Source organism: Mercenaria mercenaria, chromosome 15 (genome assembly GCF_021730395.1).
Source record: "Mercenaria mercenaria strain notata chromosome 15, MADL_Memer_1, whole genome shotgun sequence".
Taxonomy (NCBI): domain Eukaryota; kingdom Metazoa; phylum Mollusca; class Bivalvia; order Venerida; family Veneridae; genus Mercenaria; species Mercenaria mercenaria.
The window spans coordinates 65,476,429-65,492,313 of record NC_069375.1 but is presented as its reverse complement, the minus strand read 5'-3'; the positions used below and the strand labels follow the sequence as shown (position 1 = coordinate 65,492,313).

Genomic DNA, 15,885 nt, shown 5'->3' with positions numbered 1-15,885 from the left:
ACAATACAATACTACACAATACAATACAATACAATACAATACAATACAATAAAATACAATAAAATACAATACAATACAATACAGTACAATACAATACAATATGCTGTACAGGACAATGCTATGCAAAGATCAGTTCCAACACGATAATATCAAAATTATTTACTTCTGCGGGCAATACAGACTGTTAATGCCACTATTATCATAATTTCTATTTCTCCAAAACATAACTTGTGGTATCTGATAATAAGCCGTCCTCATCTTTAGTGCTTCCTCCTTTCTTGGCCTACACCAGTCTTATAAATAACACCCTTAACCACCGTCAAAAAAAACAACAACAAAAAACAAACAAACATTTTCTTTTTGTTTATCAAATAGCCACAGTCTCTTTATACGTTATTTTTTCCTTTATTTATATTTTTCTTTTAGAATTAAGCTCTACTAGCATTTTCTGTTGGTCTGTCAATATATGCCTGTCATTATGTTCACGTTCACACAAATCTACAATGGCCAACGGGTTTTTTTTAATTTCTTTATTGTCTACTGGAGTTTCTGTCCTCTTCAGATCATCCAAAAATCAAGTACTGTAAAATGGTTTACAGAGAGATGTAGCAATTGTTAATTGTTTCTCTAACTTTGTCACAATATTTGGACAAAGTAGCTTTTCTTGTATTTCTTTATTTTTTTTTTATGAATTATTAATTGCTTTCTTTGACCAAGGTTACTAATCTTTTTGCTACGTTTTGATTCAAGCAGTCACTGTTTCATATCTATAAAAGATGCTTTAAAAACGGGACCTTGACCTCGACTTCACTGGCCGCATATGCAATCCTGCTACAAGCTGTCAATAGGCCAACTTTATTTTTAATTTGTCAAACAAAACTGGAGATATTGAACTGACACTGTTTTTATTTTTTCTAATTCTTATAACGGAGACCTTGACGTCGCTGATCCAATTTAGTATCTTAACGTCTCTTTTCTTTTTATAAAAATATTGTCAATTAAAATGCTAAACAAAGTCAAACAAAAATGTACACTACATAGATCAACCACTTTAGACACTCGGCCACGGTGGAACTTTGAAACAATTATGTAATTGTGACATTCGTCCTACTTCTCCCTAATATAATCCCAGTCTTGGACTTTCTGGAAGATACCTATAGACCAAGTGTCATTTCAATATGTCAATCAATCAAGACTAAAATAAAGAGCTGTCACTGTTGTTTTTATCTTTTTTAACGGTCACATTGACCATTGATAAGCACAAATAAAAAAAAAATTCAGTTCTGTCTTCCAAGGTTATGCGACGTACATCCTATAAGTGTGTATGATGGTCGGGACAAGAAACTCAATTAAAGTTTAACAAATTTGAATTTAAATTTTGAAATTGATCATGAGCTTAGCTTGGCACAATTGCAATATGTGATATTTTTGTCCATTTGATCAAACGACCATTTCCTTTAAGTTTCATAAAAACTTGAAGGAATTTAAAAAATATGGACGGACAAAAATTTCGAATTTAAAGTAAAATGGAAAAACTTTGTTTTTCACATAAAAACAAAGAAAATCATCCACAAAGTCTCTAAAAGAAGGCACTTCAGAAACTGTACATATACCTGACATAGAAGAAGGCGGTTTCGTTATATTTTAGATACAATAATAAATTATAAATTCATTCATAAAAATTTGAAGCCTATTATGTACAAAATATTTATATGACTCAAATATGAAGTGAACATTTAATGGGGATTTTTTTATGAATCTATATGTGATGTTATAAAACTGTCAAAATTCATCAACCAAACTGGAAAGAAGTGATTTCAAGCTTGTGATTCATGCACGTTCCGTTGATCTCTTCCTGCTCCGCTTGCTAATAAGATAATTGAATCACAAAGACCTTTGATGCCACCTGGTTCAAAATCCACTTCCCCGTCTTCAGTATGGAAGAGCTTACCCCGGGTATAACGCTGAAAAACATTCCTAACGTAAAGTGTCATACTTTCTTCCGACACTTCTTCAACGAAGATGAGGACTATTGGTTTTTGTTGTTCATATGCTTCTCTGACTTCTAAGGAACACCAATCGCTTTGACAAAAGGCCTCAGACACAACAAATACTGCAACAAGTGATTTATACATGCATCGCATGACCTCTTCTACAACTGGAAGACCGACCTGAAAATGTTTATAGTCAATACCGACTATATCTCTCTCGCATTTGGCAACATCTTTGAGTTTCTCTTCCAATTTGTCACATAATCTTTTAGAAACTTCCGCATCAGTGTCACTATACGACAACATGCAGATGAACTTGTCGCAAAGATGTCCCTTTTGAAAACTTTGAAGGAATTTGTTCAGTTTGGTCAAACGTCGCTTTTGTGAAAAATAACGCCAAGCAAGTAGGAGCGTAACAAATATAGCTAATGCGACTGCTGCAGGTATAACTGAAGAAATAGTATAGATTACAGTCCTGATACAAAGAAAATTTGCTTTTGCTATGCTCTCTTTATTAATTGTTATTATTTCTTTTTCATAATCGCATTGGTATTGCAAAGTATCTGCCACAGATTTCTCATAAATCCACTCTATAAAGTCAACACTTTGACAAGAACATTCAAATGGGTTACCATTAATTTTCACTTCTAGGAACTTACTGCCATTTCTTAAAGTAATCATTTGCCTAAGTTTCTTTAAATCCTCAATGACGAGATATGCAATTCTGTTATCAGAGATATTAAGAAACATCAAGTTCACAAGTTGTAAATTCATAAAAGATGTTGACATCAAATAGTTCCCTTGCAAATCCAGCCACTCTAGATCCAAATTGTGAAGAAACATTTGTTCAGGAATATAAGTTATCTGATTGTGAGCCATTGATAATCTTTTAAGTCGAGGTAAGGGTTTGAATAAGATTTTAAAGTCCGGTTGGTTTGACATACTGGACAATAAATTGTCACCCAGATACAAATGTTTAAGATTAACCATTTCTTTTAAAAATGTTGCAGATAAATATTTCATCCTGTTTAAAGACATATCAAGTTCGTATAACGGGAAATTCTTTGGTAAATGTAATGTTGCATTAACAAAATGTAAATTATTTCCTCGGATGTGTACGATATTTATCTGTTCAAGGCAATGTGCAGAAATATTTATTGTTACGTTGTTAACACAGATCTCATTACCATGATAACAGAAGTTTGCGTAACCGTTCTTGAGCGTTCTTAAAGAATTCTTATCATTACATATGTCATATTGTTTGTTATCTATGTATATGCTGGGAAGAAGTCTTAAATAGCTTGAGAAGTTTAGAGTTACTAAATTTGGCAATAAGACGTCCCACTTAAAATCTTTTGAATGTAGAAAACTAACATTTGAACAATCAAGGACTTCAATCCTCGTGGAAATGGTACTGGCATTTTCTTCTATGAGCAGATTTGTACCCCGCAGGCTTAGATCCTTGATATTCTTTGACCTTAACATATCGACAAAACTTTGCGAAATCTTGAAATAAGAATTACCCTTTTCTGTATTGGCGTTCTCCAAGATCAATTTACGAAGATTTGGCAAAACGATATCGTATAATAGCGGTCTAACGAGTGTCTCTGAATCTAAATAAAACCTATTAGAAAAGTCCAATTTCTCTACTCGATCGATTCCAACAAAAGCCTTTTCATCTATAATAGTCCTCTTTCTGCCATGGATTCCAAGAACTGTAATATTATCTAAACCAACGAAAGCATGATCCCTTATTTTGAAAAATAATAAGTTTTTTGTATTTATGTCAAACAGTTGTACGGCTCTCCAACTAGAATGGGAAAATCTTCCTTGTCCTATATTATCATCTGTATAATCTGTGATGTAAACTTTTTTAATTCCATTAGGAAGTTCCCTTGGTATCGTCTGCTGACAGGTAAGAACAGTTTTCCGAATTGCACAATCAGCCGGAAGTTCATACGTTTTAGCCAAAGGTATCAATGAACAAATGAGAGCAAACTGTGTTACTTTATGCATCTTTATTGTCGTCATCCGAATGTCTGAAATTCAGAAACTTGATTAGAATGCCGCATGAAAAAAATATTATTTAAAAATACAAATGTCAGACTATTTTTAACTTATTTATCAAATAAAGGAAAACGAATGTGAAGTATTCATTTCTTAGTCATTAAGTTGAAACTGTAAAGAATGACAAATGCTAGTTTATATGAGGCGTTCCAGATTCTACTTATTCTATCCTTTATATTCATACATGAATCATGTTGTTATTATGTGAACGACAAGAGGCAGATTTAAGCTACATTAATTAAGTGTGCGTATAAAAAGAAGTCTAAACATAAGAAAATATAAGATTTTCAGAGATATATATATAATGTAGTGAAAAATGAAATATAAACAGCAAGAACTTACGAAAATATTAATCAAATCGAGTGAACTTTCAGATGCAATGTATTTTATTAAAATGGAGTAATTAAACAGCCTAAACCGAAACGTTATAAAAGTCGTTCTTCCTGGTAGAATTGAAAGTTCATGCATTTTAGATATCGGATTAAGGCCACACCAAATTGATAAGTTGTTCATCGGATTTTTTTCTGAAAAATTTGAGGCGGCGAGCGAAAAAATAATTTAAATATTTTTTTGGGTTTTTGAGAAAATCAGGAGCGAGCGAAGAGCGAAGAAATATATTTGTCTTCATTTGGCTCTCGACTGACTAATAAAAACCTTAAAATAGAATGTATAGCCCTTTTAAATTAAAAAGTAAGTCCCCAGGGATTGAGAAAATCTAACCCGCAGACGCACAACAAAGCGAACTCGTGAAAAAAGGTAATAACATTGTCATACAGTACACTGTAATCAAATATCGAATCGAATATTTACTGCTATGAAAATATAGCATTCTTAGCTGACTTTACAAAGTTTTTGATACATCAAATATCTATGTGAGTGTTGCTAGATCTATTAAAGCTTCTGATTTGAAACTTAGAACAGTTATTTACTGTCAAAGTCTACACCAGAAGAAACAATACTCTTAAGTCTGAATCTAGACAGAGTTATGCCGCTTTTTATCATAGAATATTTTTAATTAAGTTTTATATAATGACCAATAGCTCTGTACTTTAATAGCTTCTGACTATTATGCCCCTTCTACTGGCAAAGCTTTGATTTAGAAAAGTCGAGCATGATGTCTTATGTACAGCTCTTTTTTCTAACTTTAAACTTTCATAACATATTAAATTTGTTGAAACAAAGTCTCAATTAAAGTCTGAAATGGAGATTAAAGTGCATTAACATTAGTCTACTAAATGATTGGAAAATTTGAAAATCAAAACTGTCCTGAAAACAACTCGTAAGGTAAATTCCTTACCCCACCAACTTTCGTATGCAAATGCTGATCATTTGGACAGGAAAAAAACAGAAAACAGATAAGTGACATGCATCAATAAGTATTTACCCTTACCAAAATAATGTAGACTGATGTTATCAAACAAATTAGTGTTTTTCTTCATCCAGTTTTCAATGAAATAAATCGATTTTTGTAGTATGTAATTTGGTAAACATTTGAAGAAAATGGCATAACTGCACAAAGGGGAAATAACTTTAATGCAATTAAATATAAGTATTATGATTTATTATAGACGATGTGTGCGTAGTATGTATTTATTTTGATTAAAATCCATTTGAGAACAGTCTGGGACTGGAAGTATAAGCATTTATACACTTTTACGTCCGTAAAAAGTAGCGCACCAAAAAATTTTGGATTGATTTTTTTCAATGGGGCGAGCACAAGCCAAAAACAAAAAAAAATATTTTTTTTTGTGTTTCTGAAAATATACGAGCGGCAAATCCGATGAACAACTTTTTAATTTGGTGAGGCCTAAACTGTGATACTATAATTTGAAACTGATACCAGAAATTTGAAATACATTATTTTTTCGTGTGTGAAAATATCTCAGTTGTAAAGCAATGTTGTATTAGTTGATATTTCATTGGTAAATGATTGTTGTATAACAGAACCATGTTTAAATATCTTTAAATACGACTAATAGGTTATTCACCTGCATTAGAAACATCTAACTGCAGAAAACTCGGATTTATTGATCTCGGTGGGATATTAGAAACGTGTTCCTTATACCCGAGGCTCGTAATATAAATACATGTTGTTGGATCATTATGGTTTATATTTGATAAGTTAACCTTTACCCTGCTAAATTCCTGTGTTGTTCGCTGAAAATTCATTGGCTGAATAGCGAACAGTGCAGACCATAATCAGCCATGGATGTACAGGCTGTTGAAGGCAAAGCAGGCTAAAGCAGTCTCATAGTTGAATAGAAAACTTCCTTTTTCCGGTCAAAAGAGTTGAAGAAGGATTTCTTGTATATTTTGTCTACCACTTCTCTGAAAGAAATTCTGTTTTAAACATTCTTGTTGTATAAAACAGAGACGGCTCTTTACCATATCGTCATAAAATACTTAGTCTATAATGTCCGTGTTTTCGACATTACATCATTGCATAAAATAACAACAAAAGAAATTCGCCGATTTATACATTTTGTTCCTTGTATTTGGGACATATTTGATCATAAAGTTTAATTTCTAGAATAAAACACTCGATTCTTATTTTTCCTGCTTTCGCTTGTTTTGATCGATGGAAAATAAAATATTCACGTAAAATGGATAAAATAGCGAAACTAAAACTGTTTCTACTAACCATTTGCTTTTCTGACAAAACCGAGTTCACTGTATCCAAAGATTTTTTATGATATGAAGAAGGCAAAAATCGGAGAATACAAACACGTTCTTTATATCCGAGATTACGTTATAACTGAGTTCGTTATATATTCACTGTATAACTAACCCAGTAGATGACGTTTCTTAATATTTAACTGACAACACCGGTCTTTTTGCCACTCTCTTCCAAGCATGGTCTTCATGTGCAGATTTGACTGTATTTACAGTTAATGTCAAACGCCAAATAATAATGTGCATCCCCAACTTGAATCATGCCATAATAGGATGCCGGCCTTGAGCAATAAATTATATAAGAAAAGTATTTTCAATTATTAATTTCACATATGTCTTTAAGCTTGTGAAAACTGTATCAGATGTGACAGTATTCTCCAATTTGATGTGAATATATTTATTCTAACTTAACATCTTCTTGCTTCTAATCTTGTTTTAAAAGTATCACCATCACTTATATTGAGCATATAGTGAAAATCTGTGAAGTTTTCAGTTTCCTAATAGATACTTTAGAGGCAAATAAATAGAGGATATTTGTTTGTTTGCAGTGTGATATCGGAATATATCTTCACCGATAAGGGAGACAATTGAATATTTTCACGAAGGCGGAGCCTGAGTGAAAATATTAGAATTGTCTCCCTTAAGTATCTTTGAAGATATATTTCGATATTACACTGCAAGCAAACAATTTTTGTTTATTTTATGCTAAGTGGTGAAGATTTTTCTGTTTATTACATGCTTACATGTTCAAATAAGACCAATACTTCATGATGATATTAGGATTTATTTAGGCTACCGTGTTACATATGATGCATCCGCTAATTTGCATACACTTTTTTCCAAATCTGACAACTTATTAGCATTTGTAGGTGTTCTTGACTTTATGAATAATACGACTGCAATAGGGTAAATGCTTCTTGCTTAAATTTAACGAAAACGTTTATAAAGAAACTAAAACCTGCTAGATTTCTTAATCTCTGATGTAACTTAAACGGTGTTAATTTACAGAACTACATAATATACCAATAACTGATGATTCAATCTAGAATCTTTATATAAAAATGTCTCATTGGACAAATTTTTTTTTTTAAAATGAACAGGACTGAATAGAACAGAGCTTTGGTTTTTATGCAGCTGTGTGTGAGTTGTTACTTAGAATTGCAACTGTGGGGTTTGAGAACAATACGAATCAATATAAATTACATATGTTCCGACTGAAAGTTAATATTTTTGGACTATTGAAACATTTGACGACACAAGAAATAAGTCATTCTTTCCTTTATGTAAAAATTGTTTTTATGGGAAACTTTGCAGTTTACAGTTATCTGATAACAAAATGATCAAGGTCAGATACATAAAACTGACAATCAGTCAAATGTGCGTGCGTGTTTTACTAAAATGCATGGTTTTTTTAAGTTTGTTAAATTGTTCAGTTTTTTTGCCAATGCCTATGTCAAATACCGTATTGCTTAGTTTATTACTTTATTTTATCAGTTTAGTTTAGTTTATTAGTTTATTTAAGTCTCATTCTTGTATAAAACAAACATTGACGTTTACAATAAAAACATTAAGACAACATATACATGACCAATCTATAAAGATTTATAGGAGGCTAGAACATGTACATTTTATGACTTTGCATTTGGTTTCGAAAAACAATATACATGCGTAATCTGCATAGAAGAAATTCTTTAGCTTGACTTTGAATTAGAGCTTCGCCAGTAATAACTTTATAAAACTTTAACAAAAAAAAAATCAAAACAGAGTTATGGGGATATTTCTCCTGGTGTACTTTCAAATTGATAGTTATTAATAATTTTAAGTTTTAAGTTATAAGCTTTGATGGTAACAGAAATAATTTGACTTTATCAAAACCATTAGCCAAAATTTCTAAGTGAAATAATTTGACTTTATCAAAAACATTAACCAAAAGTTCTAAGTTATAAAGGGGCATAATTCTTTTATATTCAAATAAGAATTTTGGGGCGTCGATTTTGATAGTAAATAAATATTTTAAGTTTCAAGTCAATAGCTTTGGTAGCATCAGAGATATTGGCTTTATCAAAATTAAAATTAAAAATTAAAACACTTTAACAAACAGCGACGCCGACGCTGGGTTGAGTGCAATAGCTCTACTTTTTCTTTGAAAAGTCGAGCTAAAAACCTTAAGACAGCATATATATGACCAACCTATAAAGATTTATAGAAGATAAAAACATGTACATTTTAAGACCTGGCATGTGATTTTGCAAAGATTATACATGTATAAACTGCATAAAGGAAATCAGTCCTTTAACATTTAATATTGTAGTATTAATATTACAGAATTTCAGAAATAGGGTATTTACCAAAACATTAGAATTAGATAGCCTGTTGAAAACGTTAAGAGTCAGCTAAAGGTCTACCAGAGTCACCGTACCTATGCTCGCCCAGGCACATGCTCGCCCACTTTCTAATAAGATGCCAGATTGTGTAATAAAAATGCAAACTTTCATCACATGTGTTGTTTGTTTTTTGTACTCTTTGTGTCCCACTTTCTGTCCTCATTTTTGAAGAGTTTCCGGTTCCGGTCAAGGTCGAGGGTAGACGAAAATAAAAGTGAAACCGAAACCAAAAGTGAAAGTGACAAAGAAGAAACATGCTTTAAAATAAATATTTTCAAAAACACTGGTTAAAAACTGTTACACAGCTAAAGGTTATACATAGTATTAACTTTTTATGCAGTTTATTTTAAACATGTAGATCAAATACAAGTTTTATATCAGCAAACATTCGCCGTCTCCCGGCTGTCAAAATTGATTTCGAAATGCTGCTTCCAGGGCCAAAGCAATAACAGACAATTTTACCATCAGCTTTCACTTCTATTTCATTTTAATGTATTTAAAGTATCAAAAAATAGATGAATAAATCCCAATCGTACTATTGCTTGAAAATATGACAGTTTTATACAGAAATTTGCGAAAATGTCAGAATGCTAAATATAGCCCAGGTTAGATAAGACTAAATTTTTACTCCCCCCATTTCAGATTCATGATGCCAAGACATCAAAAAACTCATTCTGAAGAGATTTTTGAGAAAGCTAGAAAACTCGTCAAAAATGAAGGATATTCTCTTCATAAAGCTGCAAATGAGCTCAATATCCCATACAGTACTTTAAAAGATCATTTTAATGGTCGTTATAAAGACTGTGTTACACAGTTTGGCCAGAGTCCTTTATTAGATGCCCAGGATGAATTAAATGTCGTGAATTATGCTATCTTTATGGCATCAAGGGGTATTCCGCTAACAAGACCTGTTCTTAAACGGATTGCACTTGAAATTATTATGCAAAGGGGCGGAGATGAACGAGTTAACAAGGCCACTGGACCATCTGATCAGTGGGTGCGGAGATTTTTACAGAGACACCATTCTTTATCTGTACGTATTACACACCCCCTTGAACGACAGAGAGCTGTTTTAACACAGGACACAGTAAATGATTATTTTGACTTGTTAGAGAAGACTGTTATTTCTCTCAATTTGCAACAGGAACCTGCCAGAATATATAATGACGAATCTGGGTTTTCGGGAAAGCTGAATCCAAGTAAGAAAGTAATTGTTCCAAGAGGCACGAGGCATGCGTACCAGTGTATGGTAAGCCTTTCTGGTCATGTTACTCTTTTAAACGCCATTTCAGCAGCTGGACAGACCACACCACCTATGCTTATTTTTTCTAAATGTCTGCCACGAATGGTTGATGATGGAATGCCTGACAGTTGGACTTTTGTCAACAATGACAAGGGGTACATCATAACAGACTTATTTGTACAGTGGTTAGATGAGAATTTTATCCCTTTCATTGGTGAGAGGTGCCCTGTTCTGCTAATCTTAGACAATCACAGTACACATGTATCTAAAGCATTTGTTGATGCTGCATCCAAACACAAGGTGGATTTACTATACCTACCTGCACACTCGTCACATCTTCTACAACCACAGAATGCTGGTTACTTTCATATCCTAAAGCAAAAAGTAGCAGATATTGTTGTAGAACTTGGTTATTTAGGCATCCAAACTCTACCAAGGCATATGTTTCCAAAAAGTTTAATGCAGGCTTTCAACAGGAGTTCGGGGAATACTGTGGCCTCTGCTTTCTGTACTGGCATATATCCTCTTAACAAATCTGCTGTAAATGCCTTGATTCCGGAAGCCAAACAATTACAGTCAGAACCTGAAATTCTTCAGTCTCCCAATTCAAGTTTAAGCAATCAACAGTCTGTGTGTGAGCACTGTGGTCATTGAAAAGAAAATGCTCTTGTAAAGCTGGGTATCATATCTGAAGACCTCAGTGCTATTCTAGTTGAAGCCCCGCTACCAAAACAAAAACAGACTTCAAAGAGGAAAACTTTCACAAGTGCCCGTTCAGTTCCCAGTGCTAAACCTACCAAGAAAAAAGCTAAAAGTAACATTAGCAAGGATGATGACGTAGTTACAACTGCAATCGAACTGACAAATGATCAGCAAGTGGAAAGGGATATATGTGTTGTGTGCATGATGGGTGATATTGAGGAGTACAATTGGGTAGGGTGCGACAAATGTGATAAGTGGTTTCACTACCAGTGTTTGCCATCTTATGTACAAACTGATGTAGACTTGAGTCTAGTTATCAGTACGGAGTGGATGTGCCGGTACTGTTTGGAGGAGTAACTTTGTAATACTGAAAATGTTCTACCAGTAGTTCGTGTAACTGTTCACTGTTCGAAGATTTTATTTCATTTTCAATTTGTTCCTTACTGTTTATATGTTACTCAAAAGTATGTTGTATATCAAGCATTTCCTTTGTGATTTGTCTGCACCCTACCCATAACTTCTGCACAAGAGAGGTACGTCATTAGTGTTTACAGTAAGTACGTTTTAATCACTTCCATTGTATAACTATGAAGCTTTTTGTGGAAGTTAATATGTTTTTAGAACATTAATAGATTATATCAAATGTTTATCATGTCATTTGATACAAAAATGGTTTTCTTCTAAAAATATACCACTGGGCGAGCATGGGTCCTGTCCACTTGGAAAAACAATGAAAACAGTATAGTGATGTTATGCCTAATTTCAAAGTCCCAGATGTTAGTGTTTACCTTTAAATTGGGTCATTTGAATGAAGCAATGCCTGGGTAGAACATACGAGGCAAAGAAGTTGATTTACAGTATTTCAACAAAAATATTGCAATTTTAATGTCTTTTCTGGGCGAGGATTGGTACAGTGAGTCCATATAAAAATTCGGCAACCTAAACATCCGCCATTGTTCCAAACATCTTACTAACTATTAACATGTTTCAGACGTATTCAAAGTAAAAAATCAGTAAATGGAGATGTCTTAGAATGCAACTCCATATTATCTTTACAGATTATATTATATCACATGTTATTTACAAAATCACACAATTTGCCTAATCACTGGCAGTGTACCCAGTCACGCAGAAAGTGGTATGACGGAGCCAACCTCATGGCAATACTATGTCGTCAAATAATGAACATTAATGTCATCTATATCGTTTAAAAAAGGAAAATTTATATGGTATAATTTACAATAAAATTCTTGTTACAGGGCCTTAAACATCTTACGCTGTAGATAAACATGGCAGTTGACCTTCATACCTCAGACATCTGCTGACTGCAACCAAAACGTACAAATAAGGAAATAGGGAGACAAAAAGAGAAACAGTTTTCTCCACTTTATCCCCCCTAGTAGGTTAAACAAATGTACTGTTATATGGACAAGAGTACTCACACAGAATGGGAAAACATTTATCGTTTTTTTCCCGAAGAAAAATAAAATACTATAGTGTAACATGTTTTCTGGAAATCTCGTTTATGAAATAATCTTCAAATTCCAATGTATGACGGAATTTAAGGTTTCAAAGCAAAAGGAAAGAAATTAATTTAAATGTCTTCATTTTCTGTTACATAGAAATACGAATTTCGTAAAATCAAAGCCAGCATAATGTTTCATATTTTTAACAGAAATGTTTTATATCTTTACAGAAATAATATTTCTATAAAACAACTTGATTTACATGGAAAACGGCTGAAAGTTTTGTTGCTTTCAATGGAGTAATATGCGATCTTTATTTCAATGCCGAAAGCAATAACAAGATCAATGCAAAATTTATGATATAGAATCATTGATATGGTCCATGAATGATACGACTGTAACTAATGTAAGGGATACAATCCAATGAGAGCATTGCTTTTACAATCTCGCTAAAAGCTGACATTGTAGAGGTAGTACCTAAAATTTTAGATTATGAAAAACAATCTAATAATAATGCTGGTGGCTGATATGTAACATTTAAGACTGAATATAATACTAAGTCTTGATTTGATCATTTTGAAGCATATTATTTAAGATTTTCTGAAACTTAGTTTCCATGTAGCTGCTCTTACAGATACAGTCCTACCTATCAAATCATTGATAAATATTTAATCCCCAATTATATTTGGACTAACTTGGAAGAACTTACCTTAATGTAAAAATGTTGTCAAATACATGATTATTGTGTGACATCAGAAAATGTTTCATCCTCGAGTGTCCATCATTGGTAATCGTAAGCATTTGCACACGCATAAAAAATAATTATCGAACATTAGGGTAAACTAAGCACTAACCAGTAGTTAAAAGAATTTAATCCATTAATGTATCAAGTTTTAGCTGCAAAGCATTCAAAATAAATTGCCCCCATTCCGTTCAAAAGCAACATACTGCAGAAAATATCTGTCACATTTTGGTCCCAAGGACGTTACCCCACCACTTCCTATGAGGTCACACCACGAGAGAGGGAAATTATCGGTCACATGGCCTTCATTCATTTTGTAAACAAAAGCAGACGAACTGTAAAATTTAACTGAGGATAAAATTTCTATAAAACTGGGATTTAAATAGAAAAAACAGGTGTTTAGCAGAAAGCTAAAATATTATTTTTTTCTACATATTCTTAGAAGGTAGAGAAAAATCACCTGTTTTTTCCGCATTTTGATGCTGCTATTTGATTTGACATTAACTACTACGGTTGTAAAATATTTTCACATCGTTGGTCACGCGCACCTGTAAAATCTCGCGAGACTACATTAAAAACAAATATATATATATACGGTGTCGAATGAAAGTCAGTGTCGAATGATGGACACTCGACGATATATCTAATAAAATAAATTCAGATCAACTATTTAAGCTAATTCGGATATAATGTTATTTGTACTATTACACACAAAATATATAAAAAGAAGAAAAAACTCTTCAGTATTTACCATGAAAGTTGACATTACAATGAATTCTAATATCTACGACTTGATTCATTTTCCTGTTAAAAAAAGGCTGAAAATTGTGTGTTATTTTACAACAATTCAAGTAGTGCTGATCAGACGTTACAATTATTACCTCATAGTATCAAACGACATAGTGGCGCGTTTAAATAGAAACAAAAAAGAAACAGGCAAAGATTTGACGAACGTCGTCAAGGATGTACTTGAAAATCCTTGGTAACGTGTTATAATCGAAATAATATATTTAGTGATTTGCTCTGAATAAAATCATTGTTTGTCGTTCAGTTGCGTGTTATTATAGATGTAGTCTGAAAAATTAAGGTAAACACATGAAAAGGAACTTCAATGAATACTGGTACATATGTATTCAGTAAACAATTTAGAAACTTGTATTAATACTAACCTTTCAAAATGACCCAAATAAATTCAAGGGGGTTCAAATCCGTATCAAGATCTCATTGTAATGGATTTCTCGAAAGCTTTCGACAAGGTCGATCATCAACTTCTTCTCTATAAACTCATGAAACTTGGTGTCAACAAAACATCTCTATCTTGGATTCAATCTTTTCTTAGTAATCGCTCTCAATCTGTAGTAGTTGAAGGCTCACACTCTGATTCTCTACCAGTTCTATCAGGGGTTCCCCAAGGTTCAGTGTTGGGTCCTTGTCTATTCCTCTGTTTCATCAATGACCTTCCCGACTCTGTTAAAAGTAGAATACGCTTATTTGCTGATGATACCATCATATACCTCACCATCGACTCATTAGTAGACTCTAACAAACTTCAAGATGATTTGACAAAATTAGAAGAATGGGAACGTAAATGGTCTATCGAATTCAATCCTGATAAATGTGAAATCATAAGAATCTCCAAAAAAAGAAAAAATATCATTTTTCCATATAAACTACATAATCAAGAACTAAAAACCACAGAAAATGCTAAATATCTTGGGATTACTATTAGTGATGACTTTAGTTGGAAAAAACATATTGAAACTACATCTTCAAAAGCTAATAACACTCTCAGATTCATAAAAAGAAATGTACAATGTAATAACCGTAATATCAAAGAAACTGCCTATAAAACATACGTCCGCCCACAATTAGAATACTGTAACACCATATGGCATCCATGGCAGAAAAACTTAGCATATGAGATAGAGAAGGTGCAAAGAGCTGCAGCCAGATATGTAATGAATGATTACTCATACCAAAGCAGCGTAACATCAATGCTTGAAATTCTTAAATGGCAGACATTAGAACAGAGAAGAATACATGCATCTTTAATTATGTTGTATAAAATATCACACAACCTCGTCTCTGTAGATCATAACCACCTGACAGCCACTAGAAATTTAAACTTTATCATTCCATCTTCAAGAACACAATATCATATGAACTCCTTTTTCCCCCGCACGATCAGATACTGGAACGCCTTGCCTTATGACATCAAGGACAGTGTGAACCTTCAGTACTTCACATCTGACCTAGACTCGCATATGTACTAATGTCATCATACTGTTTTTATTTTTAACAAAGCTGTACATATTACTGCTCTTACTCTCTTAACACATGCATATCATGTAACATAGCAACATGTTTTTAATAACTGCCCCGACCTCCCAGTTATGATCAGAAATTGATTGTTGGGAGTATCCCCGTAGATGTAGATGTAGATGTATGGTAAAGAGGCAGTCGAAGTGCCTGGTGACTATGTGTTGCTGGTAACTGTTCAACTACATAAACCGGATCAGGCTGGTATTGTTTGCAGATGGCAATAAGTTCCGGCTCAACAAGTTGTCTGAAAAGGGTATGTTGTATCTTCTGAGCCAGTCCTGTATATCCGTTTTCC

General features: G+C 33.0%; 2 protein-coding genes across 2 annotated transcripts; one reads left to right on the top strand and one right to left on the bottom strand.

Moving 5' to 3' along the window:
- Positions 1-354: 354 nt before the first annotated feature.
- Positions 355-4,492, bottom strand: LOC123562593 (toll-like receptor 4). The gene is made up of 2 exons (XM_045355223.2): positions 4,401-4,492; positions 355-4,030 (listed from the first exon to the last, which is right to left on the bottom strand). The coding sequence occupies exon 2, from the start codon at positions 4,020-4,022 to the stop codon at positions 1,818-1,820; it is 2,205 nt and encodes a 734-aa protein (XP_045211158.2). The 5' UTR covers positions 4,023-4,030; positions 4,401-4,492; the 3' UTR covers positions 355-1,817.
- Positions 4,493-9,764: 5,272 nt separating this feature from the next.
- On the top strand, positions 9,765-11,417 carry LOC128548809 (uncharacterized). Its single transcript, XM_053524295.1, has 2 exons — positions 9,765-10,898; positions 11,034-11,417. The coding sequence occupies exons 1-2, from the start codon at positions 9,765-9,767 to the stop codon at positions 11,415-11,417; spliced, it is 1,518 nt and encodes a 505-aa protein (XP_053380270.1).
- Positions 11,418-15,885: the final 4,468 nt, after the last annotated feature.

Bases quoted from the DNA above. Each gene is read 5' to 3' on its own strand.
- LOC123562593 (XM_045355223.2), bottom strand. From the start codon at position 4,022: ATGACGACAATAAAGATGCATAAAGTAACACAGTTTGCTCTCATTTGT.
- LOC128548809 (XM_053524295.1), top strand. From the start codon at position 9,765: ATGCCAAGACATCAAAAAACTCATTCTGAAGAGATTTTTGAGAAAGCT. The intron at 10,899-11,033 runs GTAAATGCCTTG...GCTCTTGTAAAG, and splicing joins ATCCTCTTAACAAATCTGCT to CTGGGTATCATATCTGAAGA.